The sequence below is a fragment of the Nelumbo nucifera genome, chromosome 3 (genome assembly GCF_055504915.1).
Source record: "Nelumbo nucifera cultivar China Antique chromosome 3, China Antique-T2T, whole genome shotgun sequence".
Classification (NCBI taxonomy): domain Eukaryota; kingdom Viridiplantae; phylum Streptophyta; class Magnoliopsida; order Proteales; family Nelumbonaceae; genus Nelumbo; species Nelumbo nucifera.
In genome coordinates, this window is record NC_142651.1 from 97,108,645 (window position 1) to 97,131,166 (window position 22,522).

General features: G+C 37.2%; 2 protein-coding genes, 1 non-coding gene and 1 pseudogene across 5 annotated transcripts; all 4 read left to right on the forward strand.

Moving 5' to 3' along the window:
• The first annotated feature begins 711 nt into the window (after positions 1–711).
• On the forward strand, positions 712–793 carry TRNAS-UGA (transfer RNA serine (anticodon UGA)). The gene has a single exon. It is a non-coding gene; the product is annotated as a tRNA-Ser (tRNA).
• On the forward strand, positions 782–6,353 carry LOC104586876 (tRNA/rRNA methyltransferase (SpoU) family protein). Of its 2 annotated transcripts, XM_010244251.3 has the most exons (5): positions 782–1,181; positions 1,279–1,380; positions 3,168–3,294; positions 5,481–5,551; positions 6,251–6,353. In XM_010244251.3, the coding sequence occupies exons 1-5, from the start codon at positions 969–971 to the stop codon at positions 6,350–6,352; spliced, it is 615 nt and encodes a 204-aa protein (XP_010242553.1). In that variant the 5' UTR covers positions 782–968; the 3' UTR covers position 6,353. The 2 variants fall into 2 exon arrangements, with proteins under 2 accessions (XP_010242553.1, XP_010242551.1); XM_010244249.3 differs by having other exon boundaries at positions 5,481–6,316.
• LOC104586878 (transmembrane 9 superfamily member 11 pseudogene) lies at positions 6,354–12,061 on the forward strand (annotated as a pseudogene). The gene has a single exon (XR_016084224.1). The product of XR_016084224.1 is annotated as a transmembrane 9 superfamily member 11 pseudogene (transcript).
• A 744-nt stretch (positions 12,062–12,805) lies between these two features.
• LOC104586877 (uncharacterized) lies at positions 12,806–18,987 on the forward strand. The gene is made up of 4 exons (XM_010244252.2): positions 12,806–15,889; positions 17,909–18,116; positions 18,216–18,345; positions 18,437–18,987. Exons 1-4 carry the CDS (start codon positions 14,886–14,888, stop codon positions 18,679–18,681), a joined length of 1,587 nt encoding a protein of 528 aa, XP_010242554.1. The 5' UTR covers positions 12,806–14,885; the 3' UTR covers positions 18,682–18,987.
• The last annotated feature ends 3,535 nt before the right edge of the window (positions 18,988–22,522 follow it).

A 22,522-nucleotide genomic window follows, 5' to 3' on the forward strand; every position in this document is an offset into this window, starting at 1 on the left:
TAAAATATATATTATGAATTCGAATTTTAGTATATTATATATTAATATATAAATATATAATATTCCACCAATATGCTTCCTTTACCTTCCCTTTCGTGGCAACCAAAGATACCATAAAGCTTAAACCTTAAACCTTAAATCTAAATTTTAAACACTTATGCTCTAAAGCCTAAACCCTTAAACTCTAATCCTAAATCTTAAATTTATTGTATTAAATATTTTTTGTAAGATTAGGGGTGAGCATTCGGTTTATTTAGTTAAAAATTGAATCGAATAAACCAAAATTTTAAAAACAAAATTAAAAAAATAAAAACCAAAATTTTTGGTTTGGTTTTTGGTTATTTCGATTAAAACCAAATTTTAATAATATATACTTTATTATATATATTATAATATATATTATATATTATAAAATATATATTATGAATTCGAATTTTAGTATATTATATATTAATATATAAATATATAAATATATAATATATTATATATTAATATATAAATATATAAATATATAATATATTATATATTATATATAATAATAAAAAGTTCAGTTAATTCGACTAACTGAAATTCTAATTCCAAAAACCGAAATAACCGAACCGATTTAACCAAAAATCAACAAAAATCGAAGCCGAAATAGGTGGACTTTAACTCCTTTCAAGTTCCAAGGTTCTAAATAAAATCATGAAACTTATTTAACGTCTAACAAATGTCGATATGTCCGAGTGGTTAAGGAGACAGACTTGAAATCTGTTGGGCTCTGCCCGCGCAGGTTCGAACCCTGCTGTCGACGCTCTGATTCTTCTTCCTTTTCCCCTTTTTTTTTCACTTTTGAGTTAACTCTAATCCTCGCTGCCTGAAATTGAAATTGGAGAGATCCATGGACCGTAGTAACTAACACCAGGCGGCCACTAGCCCACAACTATTGTTTTGTGGGGTTGCTGCTGGAATTGTTGGTTGCCGGCGGCATGGATCCGAGGGTAGAGAGCTTTGTGATGGTGCACAACATAGCTAAGAGGCACAACGTGGGGACGCTGGCTCGAAGTGCGACGGCATTCGGGGTTTCGGAGCTCATTCTCGTGGGCAGGAGAGACTTCAATGCTTTCGGCAGTCATGGCTCCACCTCTCATCTTCGCTTCCGACATTTCCACTCCCTGCACGACGCTCGCCTCTACCTCAAGGTCCGGTACGTCATCCATCTCCTTCGTTAGTACTTCAGTTTAGACGCCTAGCAGCTAGAACTAAGTTCACTCAGAAAGCTTTGGTGTGATGTTGCAGGAGAGAGATTGCGATATCTGTGGTGTTGAGATTACTGATGGGGCGGTTGCTGTAAATCAACATCCATTTCGGAAGAGTACCGCTTTCCTTCTCGGTAACGAGGTACCGAGTCTCATCCCCACTTCAGTTTTCTTTTTTTTTTTTTTCTTCTGTGGGTAACCCCAATTATAATTGGTCTAAGCGATTTAGGGTTTGGATAATAGATTTAGGGAAAAAAAGAGAGAGAAATTGAGAAGAGAGAAACAGAACGACGATTATTAGATAAATTCCTTAGTTAACTTTGTAGCCTTCAGAATCGGTCTTGAGCTATACGGTTTGAGGAATATATGCTGTTATAGTGGCTGCTTATACTCCTACTGCTTTTCTTTTTTTTTTTTTCGTTTGTTATCGTGGAATTTACCATTTGCTTTTCGTATTCGGATTGACATCAGGACCAATCTGGAAATTAAGAAGCACTAATCTTAAAAGTTTGGCATGAAACTAAAGCCTTGCCATTTGTTTTTCATAATTTGAATGAGATTTGGAATAATTTGAGCACTATTAAGTATTTGATTTAACAGTTTGGCATGTAACTAAAGCTGTTGCTGAAAATCTTAGAAATATATAGTTCTATTTCCTTATGGGTTGGATGAAAGTGGTTGGGTAGTGGTCCACGTCCACCCATGTTGACCTATGGATGCAGTCTGTGGAAAGGAATATGCAGAGCTTCAAACCTTTTCTGTCTTCAAAGTAGGCAATGGGAGAAGGATCAGGTTCTGATTGGATCCTTGGACTGGGGAGAATTCCCTTAGTCTGTGTTTGGTTCGAAGGAAAAGGTAGGAAAAGGAAGAGGTAGGGAAAACCTTTACAAATCTTGTATAGGTTTCTTTGTCTTTCCCTTCCTTTCACTACTTTTTCCTTCAAACCAAACATAGCCTTAAGGAACTGTTTCCCACCCTGTTCAGCTTGGCAGAAGATAAAGAAGCCTTGGTAGCGGATACATTTGTGATAAGGGATAATGCTATATGCTGGGCTCCAGCCTTTAGAAGGGACTTCAATGACCGGGAGATTCAGCAGGTGGGAAATGTCCTAGTTTTGCTTCAGTCAGGTTTTGAATCTGCAACCCGAGGATTCCCTATTGTGGAAATGGAACAGAAGTGGGGAGTTTTCAGTTAAATCCTTCTACAGTGCCATAAGGGGAGGTTTTGAAGCCCTCTTCCCAAGCCGGGCCATTTGGAGATGTTGGTGAGAAAAGGTTTTAACTGCAGTGACCTAAGGTGTAACTTCTGTTTTGTGGATACAGAATAAGTCAACCATCTGTTTTTACATTGCAACTTTTGCCTCAAAGATCTGGAGCCACTTCTTAAGTAGTCTGAGGTTAAGCTGGTATATGCCAGCCTCAGTTAAAGCCTGCCTGGAGGCTTGGCAGATCTGAGGGATGACTAAGAAAGGAAAGATTTTCTGGTCTTCTATTCCCTTAGCAATTATGTGGACAGTTTGGAGTCTTTGGACAGAAGGGAACAGCAGGGTCTTTGATCTTAAGATCTCTACTGAAGCTGAAGTCATCAATACGGCTTTAGGTTGTGTTAGTAGTTGGTTGTCTATACTAACTGACTTTGAAGAGGTTACTTCTGATTGTAATTTTTTGAGGATGACCTTTTTTTTTGAGGTCCTTCTGATTTGGTGTGTACAGCTTCTCTTTGTACAAAGGACCTTTTACATCAATACAATTATACTTTACCTTTGCTCAAAAAAGAAAAAAAAAGCATTTCCTTGTATCTTAGTGGAGTAAGGAAATTGAAAGTTGGAATGTTCTGTATGTACTTGGCGCTCTTTTCTCTCTCTCTCTCTCTCTCTCTCAATCATCAAAATTTACATGGTTCTCATTGATAATGTTGTTGTATTGTTAGGGGACTGGTCTTTCAACTAAGGAATGTGAGATATGTGACTTCTTTGTTTACATTCCACAATATGGGTCTGGCACTGCATCATTGAATGTCACTATAGCAGCTTCAATCGTTCTGCACCATTTTGGAGGTAATTTCAAGACACTTTCTGTAATTTTAATTCAATGTAGATGATGGGAACTTTTGATCGAGTTTCCTATATATATCTTGATTATGCTTTTTTCTATACTTTTGGATAGTGGACTTTGTATCAAAGTAGGTTTTGATGACTACTTGCAGGATGCTGTTTGACCTTTGTCAGATGCATCAATTATTACCTTTTGTACATAGTGGACTTTTTCTTGCATGGTTAAACAAAATTGCAAAGTAGTATGTTGTAAAGACCCTTATGGTAACAACTTTAAAGATAATGATTTTTTAAATTAAATTAAGCATAGTTATGGACAAGATTAATACATTTCTTGGAAGACCTATAATTGACAGTATGTTGCCATTTCATTGGATAGATGAGCTTACCTGGGTCTTGGATATCAGAAGTTGCATGTGATATCCATATCCATGCTGGTATGCTACTCTATTTTCCTTTTCATGATAACAAAACCAACACCTAAAAGTTCTGTGGTAAGTGAAAGCCAGTCAGATTGCTACTCCTTAAACCCTTTTGGTGCTGCCACTGGAAAAGTTGGATTAAGTTTGAGCTTCAGTTGCTTTCAACTTGCATGGTTAGACAGTCAGATCATTTAGCGAAGAAGTCTAAGCCTGAGAATCTTCCAGTGGGAACTTTATTTGGAGGCGGAAACTCAAGTCTCTCTCCCTACCCTCCATTCGGGAATAAATTTAGCTTTAAAAAGACTTTGATGCGTGCTCAATATAAATTCTCTTTATGGGAATGTTTTAATTTTTAAATTAAAGCAAATGAAAGTAAATAGTAATACAAGGTTGGTTATAGACTGACATGAACTGCAGCTGTTAACACATGGCCAGTGGGTCCCCTACCTAAAGTATAGAGTCTGGGTTTGCCACATGATTCTGCTTGTGGCAGAAATATGTGGGATTGTTAAGGGAATTGCCTTACTTGACCCACGGAGTTATTTTTTCGAGATAGTTGAAGCAAAGTAGGACCAACTGAGAGAATTTGTCAAGATGTATGTTCTTTTGTCTTTGTTTGAGTTTTAGTCTTCAAAGAGTTTAAAGACATGTAAAGATCTGATATTATAGGACTGTGGGAGGAGATTGTGAGACATTAAATGCATTCTTTTGTGTGATATATTTAGAGGGGATTGGTGGTTTTTCATTTTATGTTTGTATCAAATGTAAAACTCTGGTGTGAGAAGTGCACATGTAGGAAGCCTACAAGGTGGATCTCTTCAGCCATTTTGATCATCATCATTAAGTCTTGTCCCAACTGCTATGCCATCTTGATCCAATTAGGAATATACATGGATCTATATTGTGTTTTCTTTTCTTTTTTTGTGTGTGTGTTGGGGGGGGGGGTGGCCTATGGGACTAATTCTTCTAAAGGCTGAAGTGTTTTTTCCCTGTTTTATCATTATGTATTTATGTTTAATAACTTAGCAAATGTTGGCATAAAACTGCTTAAGAGCTTAGGGGTAGTACATCAACTCTTTCATGTGATCAAGCTTTAAAGTTGCATTTCTGTTTTTTGTTTCTTATTCTTCCTTTTTTCTTCTCACAACATAAAACCAACAACCCAATGATATCCATGTCCAAGCCTGAATTTAAAGCAAATCAACAGTTATGCTGGTTCAAACATTTGTTCCATTATGTTCTTTTGAAATTTAAGTTAAAACTTTTTATTTTAATTGATTAGTGGGGTTTGCCTTAATTCTACTCATTATAAATTGAGGATTCAGTTCTCTAGCTGTCCAACTGCAATATTTTCTTTGTTTTCTTGTTTTTAGCAATATCTCTTAGATTAAATGTAAGAGAAATAAGCTCTTGTCTTGTTTTGTTCATTTGTGGGTTGCAATCATTAGCAGATCTTGTTCATTTTCACAGTGCAACTGTTCTTACATTTTCTTTTTTAATCATCTGTCATTAATTTTCCAGAATCAGGAGAGCAATATAAAGGGAAGGATTTTTTCTTTGTCAATTTTTGTGCATGTGTTTCTTTTAATATCTAATCAAATGAGTGCTGATCAAGAAAAGTTATTTTAAATGAGTGATATAATGCTACCTTCTGTGCTTGGAATCATCATGGACTAAACCATCTAGGTACAATGTTAAGTTTTAGTAAGTTGATCCCCTAGTCCAAGTGCATGGCCTTTCTCATTTTCTTTCATCTTTTTTTTTCAGTCTGGGCAGGCTTCCCTGAAAGAACTCGTGATGGAAACAAGTTTGTGGTGGCTGAGAAACCCGCGAAACAGGTTAGACGAAACTACTGTGCAGATACAGCTGAGTCAGTTATTGAGGAGCGAAAAATTAGGAAAGAAAATGCTTCTCATAATTTCTTTGATATGAATGGAAGTGATGATTCCTCATCAATGCTGGATACATTGTTTGGTGGTTAGATATAGAATTAGAAGGGCACAAGTGACATTTTTTCTGACTCAAAATTTGAAGGAGGCCTTTGACATATGACATTATCAAGCATTGGGGTTCCATATTTAATTTCCTATCAAAGAGGGATATGACTGCCTATGAGCCAGCAGTGATGCTGGAAAAAAAAGGGTGTTGTTTTCAATCCATGGTCTGAGAGAATCACCTTGGTTACCATGTGGAATCCTGGACCTTAAAGGTTTCATCATGGTGATTGTTGTGATCACAACCGTCTGTATGAAATTTTCTGTTCCATATAAAAATTATGACGTGGAGGTTTGATCAGACCATATTTCATGTTAAAAACAAAAAACCGGTGTCACTGGCAAGGTCTGACTTAGTAGCCAGTGGCTGGAAACAGCATACTTGATTTCCAATTCCACAATGTCAAATTTATTAAGTTGTGACTTAAGTTTTTTGGTAATCAAGTCATGACTTGATACAATAGCAATTCTGTTTTGAAAACAAGTTATCTGTTATTCTGTAACTTTACTGTTATAGACTATTAATATGTGATAATTATGCAGGTGATCAATGGCTGTCATATCTTTCAAAAAAAGGCTGTTATAGAGTATAGACCATTGATTCTATCATTTATGGTGCCTGCTGTGTTCTGTTATCAATGGTGAAGTTTGGTATCATTGCTATTTCTACCTGAAAGGCTGAAACGTTTTAACTAATTAGGTTCATCAATACAAATTGAAATTGGTGAGAGAGATGTGTGAAGTGTTGTTACATCACCTTGGTTAGAATTATTAGACTTTAGACCCCAGAACAAGAACATCAATTTAACCTAGCTTGGACTGAGGCTGCTTCAGTTTTAATTGCTGAAACCATGCTATTAATTAATCACTTCTGAAAATATATCATTGCAAGGTCAAAAAAAAAATTGTAGAAACAACTATAGTAAACATAATGAGGGTTAACAATGGATTGGATCTGGTCATGGTCAGGGTAGACTCTGAACTGATCCCACAAGGCCATGATCAATAAGACACCATACAAAATAAACCTGATGGCCAATCCCAACTCAGACCCCTTCAGGATTAGTGTCTGTAACTCAGCTCTTAAGTAATAGACCCAGAAATTACCTTAGCTATAAATCGGGTATTCAGGTTCATCGAGTCAGACCAGATGGGGGCCAATTACGGATAACAGATGCTTATCTTGATGTGTTTGGTATATCTTCTGTTTATTAAATAAACGCTTATACTTGATTTGTCTTCAAAACCAAGAAAAGTAGATAAATCGTTTATTGGCAATTACGCGCCACATCAGCGGAACAATGAATAAACAGATGACAGATGCTTATCTCGATGTGTTTGGTATAGCTTATGTTTATTAAATAAATGTTTGTACTTGATTTGTCTTCAAAACTGAGAGAAGTATTTGATAAATCTTTTATTGACAATTAGGTGTCATATCAGCGGAATAATGAAAAAACGTTTAATCGTTGGGAAAAGTGTTAAAATAAAACTTTCTCTATGATTGATGTATACATAAATCAAAATCCACATTTGTGAATATAAATGCATACGGATGAACATGATGAGAAAAATGCTGATTTAGTGATAATATATCAACATTTTGATAAACACCTATTATGAAATGTCTACAAAATAAAACACATGCTTTTTTAATTTGACATTGAACAATTCAATTCTCTTGCTCTATTTTCTTTCAAAAATCTTCTGTAATTTCATAGAGTAACAATTTTAGGCATCTTATGTGAAGTTATTGGAAGTGAACTATGAAAAACATGTATAAAAAATTTTAAATGTCGTGAATATTTTTATCATGTGTTAATAGTTAATACACATTAAGGAATAAGGACTTATCTCCTTTTTCCCATTAAACATGTAGTGTTTATAAGGGCATTTTAACCGTAAAAAAAAAAGATATAAGTCTCCATCTCTACCATAATTGATTAGGACTCAAAAATACTAAAAATGTATACCGAAGGGCTGTGTCGGGTTAAACCAGACCATTGACAGCCCTATTTTTGAATTTTTGACATTAAGGGTCCGTTTGGTTTGCATGAATAGGGGTTTGGAATTGGAATCGACCATCCCGATTCCAATTGTTTGATTGAGCAGAATCAGAATCACATTCCCATTCCTAGTGTAATGGCATTCTCCCATTTGAGGAAATGGTCATTCTCTCCCCCTTCCTCGGGAATGAAATCCTATTTCAGCTGATTTCAATTCCCATTCCTATTCTTGTTTGCACCAAACAAATTATGGGAATAGACCAATCTAATTCAAATCCTGATAGATTTTGATTCCAATTCTGATTGCAAATCAAAAGGGACCCTAAGTAGTGTCTATACTCTTTTACCCTTTCATTTTGAACATCCATAACATTTTTCTATGGCCAAAGGGTGTTAAATTAAATTTTGCAATTTCCCTAAAAGGAAAATTTCTGATCAGTCCCCAAATTTCAAAACGTGTTTATGCAGTATCCCGAACTTTCAGAATGTGTCTAATAGGTCCCTGCCATTAACAATCTGTCAGTTAATTTTGGAAATGTCAAAACTACCTATAAGGTGTCATCTAATTTTCTTTATCTACCACTTACACAAACCAATTTAAACAAAATTCCTTCCGTTTAAATCTTGATTCTAGTAATTGATGCTGTCGTTCCACCTTGATTGCAAGCAATCTTGCTTTCTGGCTTGTGGAGTGATAGATTACTAGTTAATGACGATGAATCTATGGTTAATGAAGTCAAACCCAAACACAAATAAATTCTGAAATAAGCAAAGAAAAAACTAAGTTATACCATTGTGATGCAACATTAACAATCAACAAAACCTTTCCCTTGTAAATGCTAAGATCAACATGATTTCCCCTTGCATCCTAGTTGAGATAAGAAGGTTGCAGCAATTATCCAAGATATACAGGAAATTTTCATGAACTACATAAAATTAAAAGAAATTAAAGAATATACAGGACTGTGGCAATGGCTGTTTCAACCATCACCAGAAACTTGGTCAGTTCCCAACACCATCGTTGGTTTGTTCAAATCTATTCTTGCCATCATCATCAGTCCCTGACATTATCATAGCAATGGTGCAGATCTTCAGTCTCAAGGTAGAAGACAATGAACAGTGTTTTCTTTCAAGGGTAGTTTGATATTTTAAAAGTTTTGAAAATTTGGGGGTACTTCAGACATGTTATGAAGTTCAGGGATTGACTTTACACAACCCCTAAAGTTCAGGGTACTGATAAAGGAATTGTTCCTTAACTAAATACATGAATGGAAAATGAATATTAATTTGACAAGAATAACTTTGTCATAGATGTAAAAGTCAGTGTTTTCAACCATAGTTGACCCGGATGGTTGGACCATTTGACTTAGGAACTATTCAGGTAATTGATTCTGTTTCACCGTTTACCCATTATTTGGCCAAAAACCGTTGACTTGGTCAACGACCTATTGACCTGTGTGATTGAACCATCAACCCGTTTAACCTAAACAATGGTTTTAGCCGTTCTTTATTTTAACTATTTATTTAATTTAGAATGAGCTGTCTATTCGAACCGCTGACCCAGAAACTGGTGGCCAAAATAATTGCGATGAGCTAAACAACGGTTTGGGTCGTTATTTATTTAATTTAGAATGAGCCGTCCATTCGAACCGTTGACGGGGAAACTGGTGGCCAAAAGGGTTCCGGTTCCCGGTCGATTTTTAAAACATTGGTAAGAGTAATTAAGTCAATTAGAATTTACATAAGTACACTGAAGGTAGGCCCACTATCACATTACCAAAGACTGGAGAGAACAGCAGGTTGTGGAGTGAGAACCAGAACTAGCGATGACGATGAGAGCTTGGACGGATCAGACAATGTGAGCTGCGCCACTTGCTTGCATCTTCATGCAGTCCTTCGTTTTGATTCGATTCAAAAACGGAATGTAGACCAGGCCTCCCTTCCACGTAAACTCTCAACTTACTACAACAAAATACATTCCCTCTCCCCTCATTTTCTCTCTCACATAAATTCGTATGGATTGAACTGAAAGATCTGTTACTCTGTTAGTGTTAGTGAATCTTATTGTACATGTCATCATTGTTCTTTCTCTGGTTCCCAACTGGTTTTCTAGTCCATCAATATTGAGTTTTATCTTTTATCATAATCATACCAAGGTAAATAGATAGAGACGAATTGGGTGGTTAATTTGTGAGTTGAGTACACAGGATGGATCAGAGACATGTCCTTTGTCTGGGTTCACTGGTATTACTGCTGACTGCATTACCCATCGATTGCTTCCATCTCCCTGGTAGCCACCCACATCGGTATGCCGGTGGAGAATCTCTCTGGGTGAAGGTGAATTCTATTACATCAATTGAGACAGAGATGCCTTTTGGTTACTACACCCTTCCCTTCTGCAGGCCAATGGGTGGCATCAAGAACAGCAGAGAAAATCTTGGTGAGATTCTGATGGGCGACAGGATTGAAAGCTCTCCTTACCGGTTCAGGACCCATGTGAATGAGACGGATATCTTTCTCTGCTCCACGGGCCCATTAACAGCAGAACAGGTGAAGTTGATGAAGCTTCGTATTGATCAACTGTACCAGGTGAATCTCATTCTTGATCATCTCCCGGCTATACGATACACAGAAAAGAATGGGTTCAATCTCCGGTGGACTGGGTATCCAATTGGTCTCAATTTTCACAATGCCCATTATGTCTTCAACCATCTCAAGTTCAAGATTTTGGTGCACAGGTACAATGAATCTGCACTAACCCCTGGTGTGGTGGGGTCGACAGGAGATGCAATTGATCATATCCCTGGCTCAAAAAAGACCAAGAATAGTCCTCCTGAATATATGGTGGTCGGTTTTGAAGTTGTCCCCTGCAGCTACCAACACAATGTGGAGCACCCCAACAAGCTCAAGATGTATAACAAGTTCTCTTCAGCAATCATCTGTGATCCCTTGTCTCTTGCCAAGACAGTGAAGGAAGGAGAGCCCATTGTGTTCTCTTATGAGGTTTCCTTTGAGGAGAGCAACATACAGTGGCTATCAAGATGGGAGGATCAATGATGCACTTGTTCTCCATTCTGAATTCTCTGATGGTTGTGGCTTTACTTGCCGGGATCGTTCTAGTCATCTTCCTGAAGACAGTCCGCCGCGATCTGTCACAGTATGAGGAGATTGATAGGGAAGCTCAGGCTGATATAAATGTGGAACTATCTGGTTGGAAACTTGTTGTTGGGGATGTCTTTCTTGCTCCTTCAAATACTGATCTCTTGTGTGTATTTGTAGGAGATGGTGTTCAGATACTTGGAATGGGGGTTGTCACCATCCTCTTTGCTGCATTTGGTTTCATGTCGCTGGCATCCCATGGGACCCTTATCACTGGAATGCTGTCCTTCTACCTGTTTCTTGGGTTTGCGGCAGGCTATGTCAGTGTTAGGATCTGGAGAGCTGTGAATGGAGGCTACAAAGGATGGGTCTCAATCTCATGGCGTGTGGCCTGTTTCTTCCCAGGAATTTCATTCCTAATCCTTACTTCCCTGAATTTCCTCTTATGGGGAAGCCACAGCACTGGAGCAATCCCTGTTTATCACTTCATCATTCTGATCCTACTCTAGCTTTTTATCTCAGTCCCACTGATTTTGGTTGGTGGCTACTTAGGGGTTAAAGCAAAGGCAATCGAATACCCTGTTCATGTTAATCACATTATGCGTGAGATTCCACCAAAGAGGTACCCTTCATGGCTGTTAGTCATTGGAGCAGGTACACTGCCTTTTGGGACCCTCTTCATCAAGTTCTACTTCATTATGTCCAGACTATGGCTAGGACAGGTCTACTATGTGTTCGGCTTCCTTCTTGTGGTGTTGATTCTTTTGGTAACAGTCTGTGCTGAGGTCTCTCTTGTCCTAGCTTATATGCTTCTTTGCATGGAAGATTGGAAATGGTGGTGGCAATCATTCTTTTCCTCCGGCTCGGTTGCAATTTACATATTACTCTATTCCATCAACTACCTTATATTTGATCTCCATGGCCTAAGTGGGCTAGTTTCTGCTACTCTATATCTTGGTTATTCTCTTCTCATGGTTATTGTTATTATGCTTGCCAGTGGAACTGTGGGATTTCTTTCCTCCTTTTGGTTCATTTTCTATCTGTTCTCTTCTGTCAAGCTTGATTGAACTGAGATAACCGAGTAAACTGAAGCACACTTCCCTTTTACTTGCTGTAAAACTGCTGCTTTTCACTTTTTGCATTTAGATGTAGAATGTCAAGAATAGTATTTTCTTCAGTTCCTTTTCCCTTCTATCCACTAGATGTCCTATTTTATTAATCAAAGAAGATTCTGATGGTGTACCATTCACAATTATTAGTACACACCAACACAATGAATCACTTGTCTTGCCTTTGCCTCCAAGCACTGCAAGCAATAGATTTTACAGGTAAATTCCTTCTACAAAGAATTCAACTGAAAAGAAACATTTTCTTTCAATGGAAAACAGATACCAAAACTAATACTTTTTAAGAAAGTAAAATAACTCGTTTGTCTGTACCAAATGCCTCTTGGGTCTTACATTGAAGTTGATATCCTCATACAAACTGACAACTTATCTTTATTTTCATATTTCCTTTGTTTGCAATAAACACTAGTATGCAAAACATGATAACTGCTGTATTATTGCCGTTAGAAGTGCATTATAACTTGATCAAAACTTGATTTTCAGTTCTTACTTTGAAAGAGAACAGAAGAATTCTGCCTAGTATGGTCATTTTTTGGGACGTGGGGTGCAAGACATTAATCACATTTTGTTAGTTTGCTTGTGTATTTGTGTGTGTGGGGGGGGGGAGGGAGGAGGGGGGAGGTCCATCTTCAGAATTCAGAGTTGACTCTAGTGAAGGTGAGGTGAAAGTGTTGTGGTATAAAGAGTGGGGAAGTGTTGTGACATTATAACATGATCACAATTTGATTTTCAGTACTTTGAAAGTAACAGAAGAATTCTGCCTAGTATGGTCTGTCATTTTTTGGGATGGAGGAGCAAGACATTACAGTTTGCTTGTTTGTGTCATTCTGTGTGTGGGGGGGTAGGGGTGGGGGTCATCTTCAGAGTTCAGAGTTGTCTATAGTGAAGGTGAGGTGAAAATGCTGTTGCTTAAAGGATAGGAAAGTGGATATCGTTTCAGTTTATCTACTTGCAGATAGGCTTCTTAGAAGTTGGAACCCTCTGTAAGTTACAGTTAGGGAACTTGAAGCCATGATTGTAATTTAATATGATTAGATGCTATTGCTAGCACCAGAACAATTAAACACGTTCCTCTACATTTATAAAAGATAATTGATCCTTCTAAAGTAGATGCTTTGAGAATTTGCTAAGTTCATGAGTTTGAAATAATAAAGCCAAATAATCTCTCAACTACCATGGACTGTGGTGGACCTAATAATCCTTCTGTGCTGGTATTTTGAACTTTGAATTCCGTTTGGCCATAAATATTTTAGATAGTTTACCAGAAAAGAACCTTTTAGATGGTTAATTGTTTAAATCGTGTTTTCCCCCTTGTCTCTCCAACAAAGAAGTATAAGAAGCTATATTCCCAAATGTGCTTGGACTCGGCAAACTATCCTATTCAGAGGGAATATTGACTTGAATTGTGGAAGCTTTATTTTTCCCCACCATCAGTCATGTCCATCCCTTGATTCGTTTAGGTTGTTCAATCATTTTATCTTTTGGTGCTTGTACATTGATTAAGTCCAGATTGGCTAAGCATAGTCTGCAGAAAATGCAGAGGAAAATTTTGAGTGGTAGAGACAGAATAACATGCCAAAATTACCAGGTTTTCCAAAACTTCATCAATGTAAAGGTTGGGTGGATGCTTGAACATTTAATTTCCAATTTCAGATACATAGCAGAGACAGCTATACAGCTACCCATGTGGAGTAGTGTTCATTCATTACATACCTACTTCCCTTATCCCCACCCAATAATGGAGATTCCTCTGAACCCCCACCATCCACAATTTGTGATTTGCAGGAAATCCATTCCTTCTGTTGACCCCAATTGTGAACTGTGTTTGTATGTCAGTTTTATTGTCTACAGTGTCACTCAGATATCCTCTCCAAAATATTTCAGAACTGTAATGGATTGCTGACCCCATATGGTATTGATGGGAAGAAACCCCAATCCCAACACAGACAAGCATCTGGATGAGCTAACAGGACAGGAAAGCTGACCATTTTGCTGAGATCTCAATGGCCCCAAAAAAGCCTTCAGTTCTAACTTTTTGTGGTAAAGCAAATTTGTCCAGCTCGACCCGCATCCAGTTGAAGCATAAAGAGATCAACACCCGACACAATTATACACAGCGAAGAAGACACTAAAGGCATAAAGTAGTACAATATTCGTCAACCATCTTGACGTTGCCCTGTTATACCTTTATCCTTCTGATATAAAACGTGATGAGAGTAGAATTGACAATCAAGACAACAGCCAAGGTGGGCTCTGAAGTCTCTCAACTGCAATTCTAGCTCCAGCCATGCCCATGAAACGCGTTCAGAGAAATGATAAAATAACAAAGGGGAATCTTGTGAAGCCCAGTAAACCATCAATGCTTTGACTTTAATCCATAAATTAACCAAGTCTAAAGATGGGTTTTCATTTTCCAACACCTTCCTGGTCCCTTCACTTTTCTTTTAACAAAAGTTGTTTTGGGGATTAGTTACAAAGTAAAAGGAGTGCTGGATACTCATAAAAATTTGAGCTTTAAGGTTTAGACTTGATGGCAAGTACAAGCTTTGAAGATTGGATTTCAGAGAGAGAAACTTTATGCTTTTTTAATGGCTACTTGGGCAGAGACCAGAGAGAGAGAAACTGAGAAAGAGATAAAGAAATGCAGAAGCCAACTAATCTTTCTAGTGCGCTTTTGGGGTCCATCTTAAGTGCATTGGGAGCTGGATACGGCGTGTTTTGAGTGACGTGGCGTTCCAAGCAAGAATCCTGCTCCTAGTTGCATGGTGCCCTCGTCTCTGCAGACTCTGCCTGGAGCTGTTGGGACCTCCCTCCCTCAGACTCATCAGTCCAATCCCTTATCCCTCTCATGTTCCTGTGATTTTTTTTCTCTCTTCACAACCTACCACTCCATCTTTTTCCAACTAAAATCAGATGTAAATTCTAAATTCTCTTACTTTCAAGCTCATGCCAATCAAAGAGATTTGGGAGATAAACAGAGAATTGACGATAGCATTCCAACTACTTTTTCTTCTTCTCGCAATGCAATCAAGAGGGGCTCAAGAAATTTCCTGCAGCCCCAAGCTCTCTGCAATGCTTAGTGTTCTTAATCATAAGCTCCGACGCCTCTGCTCAAAACTACGGTGGCCAGTTCGGTGGCGTTCCAAGTCAAAAGTCGTAATCAGGAAGTTCGGAAATTCAGACTCGAAATTTCAGGCGCCTAAAGAAGAATCCAACACCAGTGGGTCAATGATCCGTGTAAATGGCCAGATGGGTAGTTGTAAATCTGAAAGGCCAATTCGAATTGCGACTTTCAATGCTGCCATGTTCTCCATGGCTCCTGCTGTCCTGAAGGCTGAGAAAACGATTGTCTTTGACTATGGAGAAGAAGATTACATGAAGGTTAAGCATGTTGTGGAGGTTGATATCAGAGCGAAGTCTGTTAATGATCGACCCAAGAGTATACTTAAACAATCTCCACTGAAGTCCAACTCCATGAGTAGTCCTGAGCATCTCTCCAGGCAACAGAAGTTTCCAAGGTCGAAATTAAGGGTCTCTATCAATCTCCCTGATAATGAGATCTCATTAAAGCGGAGTAGACGGTTTAGTTTGGATGAAGAAGGTGAGGGGTCTTCGAGCAAGAGCGCAATCAGGAGCCAGAGAGGCAAGGACGCGATGAACTATGAGAGCCTCCCTAGCAGTGTGACAGTTGGTAGAGATGGCGAGAGCTGGAGGAACAGTAGAACCATTCTGGAAGTCCTAAGAGAGGTGGATGCAGATATCCTAGCTTTGCAAGATGTCAAGGCAGAGGAAGAGAAGGGCATGAAACCTCTCTCTGATTTGGCTGATGCCTTGGGAATGAATTATGTTTTTGCAGAGAGCTGGGCTCCTGAGTATGGGAATGCTGTCCTGTCCAAGTGGCCAATTAAAAGGTGGCATGTTCAGAAAATATGTGACGATACAGATTTCAGGTGCACATCCTTTCTTATCCTTAGATGTAAAATTGGTTTGAAATTTATTATAGTCCTCCGGGTTGTCTCTTTAGTTGGTTCCCCTTTTAGATGATATCCTGGATGAAGGAAAGAACACTTTCCAAACACAATATGCCTTATATGACTGTCAATTCCTGGTGTGATCTCTGAACCATCTTGTTTGAACATGCTATTCAATTATGGTCCACTGTGTTGTAATTACATATCGTTTCCCTATCATGATCCATTGGAAAAGAAAAGAAGATCAAAAACTCCCATTAATCACCAACTTCTGTTTTTCATCAGATGAATCACTGAAGATCTGTGTAGATGTGTAACACATTTTATAATGTTATCAATGGGAAACTAAATCTAGGAATAGATTTTCTGCACATAATTCTGCTGTCTTTTTCCTGCAAATTCTGCTTGGCTATTCTTATTTTACTGTGGTATTAGCAAGCCAATCAAGAGAAGCACAAGATGATTATTTAAACCATGATCAATTAATTTTAAAACAATAAGATTTAACAAGATGCCTTATAAGGATTCATTATTGCGTATATGTAATTCTTATTATGCAGTAGATGATTACTTTTCTTGAGATCTACCTCTGACTGGGAAATAGCCATATGCATCCAAGTAGAAATGGAACTAACCCTACTCCATCAGTCTCCAAAGAATGTTATTTGCTTTTGGGGTTGGCCAAAGCAATTCAGTCTGGATGGTCTTTTCTGTGTTTAGGGGGCAAGTTAACAACGCCTCTCCGGTTCACTCGCTTCGCTCACTCACTGAAGCTTCGAGAACCCCCTATTTGCTAATGTTGTTCATTCATTCATTCATTTTAATAAAATATCTTTTTAAAAGGCAATTAAAGTTATAAAATCATTAAGTTTTTATGTGAGAATTAAGAATTTAAGATCCTAATATGGATTTGTTTCAGCTTGCCTCACGGGGCATGGTACAAAGGTGGCTCGTAGAATCAGGAATACAATATGTTTTACATCACATTAGCTGTTTGAAGTAATGCAATTGAAGAAAAAAAAGAGATTGTGGGTTTTACATACTTGAAAATGCTTTATATTTTTTATTTTATTTTTAAATTTTCATTTGAATACGCTTTACATGTTATGTTTATGTATTTTAATTTTAGATAATAGGTTTTTTAAAACATTTATTTTAAAATTTAAGTTTATATCTTTATTAATATATTTTTTATTTTCTGCATTTTTTTTTAATTTTTGGCACTTTTTTGAATTTTTTGACTTTTTTTTTATTTTTTAGATTTTTTTTGTATCTTCACACCTTGCTTCAAAAGGCGCATGCCTCGCCTTGTGCCTTAGTCGCAAATTGTCCTTTGCGCTTTATGTTTAATATTTTTTATTTTTTGCATTTTTTTGCATTTTTTGTTTTTTTTTTGAATTTTCTTACTTTTTATTTTTATTTTTCAGATTTTTTTTTTGTATTTTTGTGCCTTGCTTCAAAAAGGTGCATGCCTTGCCTTGTGCCTCAGTCGCAAATATCCCCCTGCGCTTTTTTTGTGCCTTGCGCTTTTAAAACACTTCTCCCAAATCTACATGCAGTAGTCTGTGATTCAAATAAAATCATTTAATGTTACTACACCATCTCACTTTAACATTATTATATTCATTTCACAAACTTAAAGAATAATCATGGGTACACCCTGATTGCTTGATCTAAAACACCTTATGCTTGACAAAATCTGCCCTTGATATTTTAAATGGAAATTACATAAATACTATTACGAACTGTCATAATTTTCTCAACCCTGTTCCAACTATTTCAGTTTGGATATTCTGCTTCTGTTCCACCATTCTGAAATTATAGGTATACATAAAAGAATTATAATGACCAAATGTGTATAATTCTATAAAGAATGGGGAGTTTGGTTCTCTTCTGTTTAGATTTATCATAAATTCCCTTTTTGGCAGTGCTTGCTGATTTCTGACTGCTAAACAGAACAGCCTATAATGCCTTTGTTGTGTTTCACATGGAATATAGGAATGTGCTGAAGGCCACAGTTGATGTACCCCAAGCAGGAGAAGTGAACTTCAACTGCACCCATCTTGACCATTTGGATGAGAACTGGAGAATGAAGCAGATAAATGCAATAGTCCAATCAAATGATGGGCCCCACATCTTAGCAGGAGGTCTCAATTCTCTTGATAAAACAGATTACTCGACAGAGAGATGGACAGATATTGTAAAGGTAAACACAATGAGGTTTTCTGATTTTTTATTCAAATTCTTAGAAGTTGGATTACTACTTTTAAGTTCCAATAACAACAAGAAATTGAATGTATTTCAGTACTATGAAGAGATAGGAAAGCCAACTCCCAAGGTTGATGTAATGACGTTCTTGAAGGGGAAGCAGTATGTAGATGCCAAGGACTTTTCAGGGGAATGTGAATCTTTGGTCATGATTGCCAAAGGCCAAGGTATAATCCACCCAAGATTAACTGATTCTAAATTCAGTTGTTTTAAACTATGTTATCCCGTAAATGTTTTAATGAGAATTTCATCATGCAGATGTGCAGGGGACTTGCAAGTATGGGACACGAGTAGATTACATATTGGCATCACCTGACTCTCCATACAAGTTTGTTCCTGGATCATACTCGGTCATTTCTTCAAAAGGGACCTCTGATCACCATATAGTTAAAGTTGATATCATAAAGGTAGAGTGCAATGCTCAAGAAAATGTTGTGATGCAACAGAGGCAACTGAAACACAAGGTATTAAAGACGAACCCTTCTTCATCAAGAGACAAATAGAAAACAAATACACAAGGCACAGATTCTTCTAATTTTGGTCAAGTTCCTTTTTGAGAATGTTTGAGGTGGGGAGTCTGGATGTATTTGAACCTGCTTCCTTCTTCCCTTGCATACCTTGTTTGTAAATAATCATATATTGCATATAAATTGGTTTTTAAAGAGACTAAAGAATGGGGAGATTCAGTTTGTATTTTTGGTTTTCTGCAGTTGTTTATGAGTATGCAGTATTCATAAAGTTTTCTTTCCCAGAGTCCCTACTCTTTTCTTGTAACAATATATCCCCATCAAGGAACATTATTCAAAATACCACAATCTGTTATTTGCCCACTCGTCTTCTCTTTTTATTTTCATCTTGCTTCTCTTGAATACTAGTTTGAAGTGATTGGTTACAAGTTAAAGGGATAGAAGTGCTAGGGGAGGACAGAAGAAAGATGTGGGTTGAGTAGTAAGAAATAATTCAAGGGCTCATAACTCAACAATGGATATGGCAGCAGAATGGTGAAACAGGATTCATGTAACTGGCCCCATATGGTTGGGACTAGGCTTATTTGAGTTGCTGTCTTCTATGATTGAATGGATATTTCTAGATTATAGAGTCCTGTAATTATAACATAATATAGCCTCTCTAAAATCTTAGCTTCATCCTAAGAATCAAATTGGTTTTTCTCTGGTACATTTTTGCTAGTAATGGCATTAGAAAACACACAAAGGCACCTCTGAAAGGGAGAAAAGCATACACTTCCATGCTATAATTAGTCTGACCAGAGAGGAAAAAAAATACTCTGGTGCCATCTTAAGTTACACCATATTTATTTGACTTAATTCTGTTTTATTTTTTGTTACTGTGTTTTGCATAATCAAGCTTTAAAGAGTACAACAGAATCATATGACAAGATATCTCCAACCAAAGGGGAGGTATTCTAATTGACAAAGCAACTGCTACACAGTGTTGTCCACACACAAACTGGTTATACTAGCCGAGGAGAAAAGGTACCCACCCTACAACACCAATTATGTCAAAGGTCTTGCAGAGGTGTAAAAGAAAGAAAGAAAGAAAACTCATCTGGAGATGGGGATTTTCCAGTTGTGAAGATCAGTACATTGCTCCACATTTTCTGGTTTGATCTGCTAAGACTGCATTTGTTTCCATGTAAATGGGCCAGAAAACAAAGTTTTCACTGCAAAATTTATAGAAATATAACTGAAACATATTCAATTGAAAGAACTTGAGCCTCTTCTAGGATGAAAAAGTAGGAGTCTCAGATGAATAAAAAGAGAGTATAACAGTAGGTGCAAAGATACACTTCCAACTGCCATGTAACGAAAAATTTGTTAATGAGTTCTCATACTGCATTTTGTATATTTCTTCATATTATCATTGAAAGTGGTATGCTCAGCAGCAAGTGACTTATGGGATGGAATTGATGAGATCCTACCTCAAAACTTTCCAATCACCCAATTTAGCACATTACAGTAAGTCATGAGTGAAACACCCACTGAGCCAGCAGAAGAATTATGAGAACTGTGTTATCGACGGGATACAAACAGAAAAACCTATGTAAGTAAAGCTGTGCAGAGTGTTATTCTACTGTGCCATTGGCAAGGTCTCATGCCATGCAAACAATGCAAATAAAGGTTTAGGGGGACTGAAATATTTTGCCATTTTGGTGCCTCATGCTGGAATGCTAAATATAACAGGTTTGGGTAATTCTTTCTGCTTCAACTTTAAGTGACCCATTTTTTTTTCTTTTTTTCTTTTCCTGATTATTTGACTGAACCAAAACTGAATCCCTTATGAAACACCAGGAAGTTTTTGACAATGCTGTGAAGCAGAGATCTTCTCAATTTCCAAATATTTCCACGTATATGTATTCTATTTTATCAGAATTGGAATAAATAGCCTAAAAATTCCAAAGTTGAAAATGTTAAAAGCAAAACCCTGTGAATATCTAAAACATTTATTTTGTCATGGTTGGAGATGAGCAGGGCTGAGTGGAGCTTGGTATATGGCTACATTTATGACTGTTGTGTTGCATGTGCCAACCACATTAGTGATCTTCAGAAATGGGAACACAACAGGGTGCCTAGTTGTTTACTTTTTGGTGGACCTGGTGGCTGTGTAACCAATAATTAGGGGTGTCAATGGACCACTTTTGGGTTGGACTCCGTCCAAATCAAAATCACTTTGGACGGATTGGACAGACCAATAAGACATATTGAATTGGACCTGGTCCATCCGTAATGAATTTATATCGGATTGAGCCAACATCTGGTCCATTGGTAGAAGATAAGAACACGGGTGTAAATGGACCAGGTTTGAGTTGGAAGTTGGAACCAATCTAAATTAACATGAACTTGAACAGATTGGATGGTCCAGACATTGAACTGGACTGGTCCAAAATGGTCCAAAATATTCATTGGACTGGATTGGATCAGTTCCATTTGTAATGAATTCACATTGGACTGGATAGGATTGGACCAAATCCAGTCCAATTGACACCCGTACCAATAACAAATGCCCTAACCAGCCCTAAAGTGTACATACCCCACGACCACTAAATCTCACTTGCATGTATGGCTGATGTGGGGTGTTATTATTGGTAGGGGTGTCAATGGTAATCGAAAATCCGATTTCAAATTCGATATTCGACATAATCAAATCGAATTCGGATAATTCGAATATCTAATCGGTCGAATTCGGATATCATATTCTTATCGAATAATTAATCGGATTCGAATTCGGATATGACCTTATTCGATTCGATAAATATCCGAATTTGACCGATTATTTAATTCTTATATATAATATATAAAATATTTTATATAATATATATAATAATTAAGTTATATAAATAATTTATATATTTATATACTTTATATCAATAAAATATTTATTTTATATATTTATTAATTGAATTCGAATTAAATCAAATATTCGGATATTTAATCGGATTCGAATTCGGATATTGCCTCATCTGATTCGAATTCGATCAGTTTACACCCCTAATTATTGGTTACACTTACAGAGCATAGGGGTGCAATTTGGGCGGATTTGGGTTGGGCTGAAATTTTGGGCCCATTTAGGGGGGGAGGGGGGGGGCTGAAGTTTTGATTGAACTACTTTCACTGAGCTGATTAATGGAAAAATCCTTTTTTTTTTTTGGCTGAACAACAGTGTGTTCAGCCTTTCACACAGCAGCTTCTGGGTATGACTTTCAGTCTCTCACACAACAGCTTCCGGCTTTGAAGGAGGGTACGTCCTAGGCCTACCCCTCAAACTGATTAAAACCCCAAAGCCCTTTTATTTCAACCCGCGCCCCGCCACAAACACAAAGAAAAGAGAGAAATTAAATAGAAAAACTATTCACAGCGTGAGAAAGTAACACAAATCTCTTGGAATACTTTCTTTTATTTTATTGGCCTATAGATGCAAACAAATTGGGGTAAATGGCTGAAACCTCCCTTGAAGTTCCTGACTGTTGCTGAAACCACCTCTGAAGTTTGGTAATTGCAATGCACCTCCCCTGAATGCAAGCCTTTTGTTAGAATTTGTTAACAAGAGGTACCAAAGTGCCCAAAATACCATGCAATTAATATTGAAGCTGGCTTCTATATAACAAAGCAATACAAATTTTAGAAACAATAAAAAAGAGAAAATTTAAAGATGCAACTTTACCTTTGAGCAATTGATATGAAGGCTCAGTTTGGAAAGAGTACAAATGCAAATATGTACAGTACAAATACATGTAAAATAATACAAAATATAAGATTTTGCACTTTACAAATTTGCATTTGTACTCCTTCCAAACTAGCCAAAGGAACAATTTGAAAAGTAAATCAA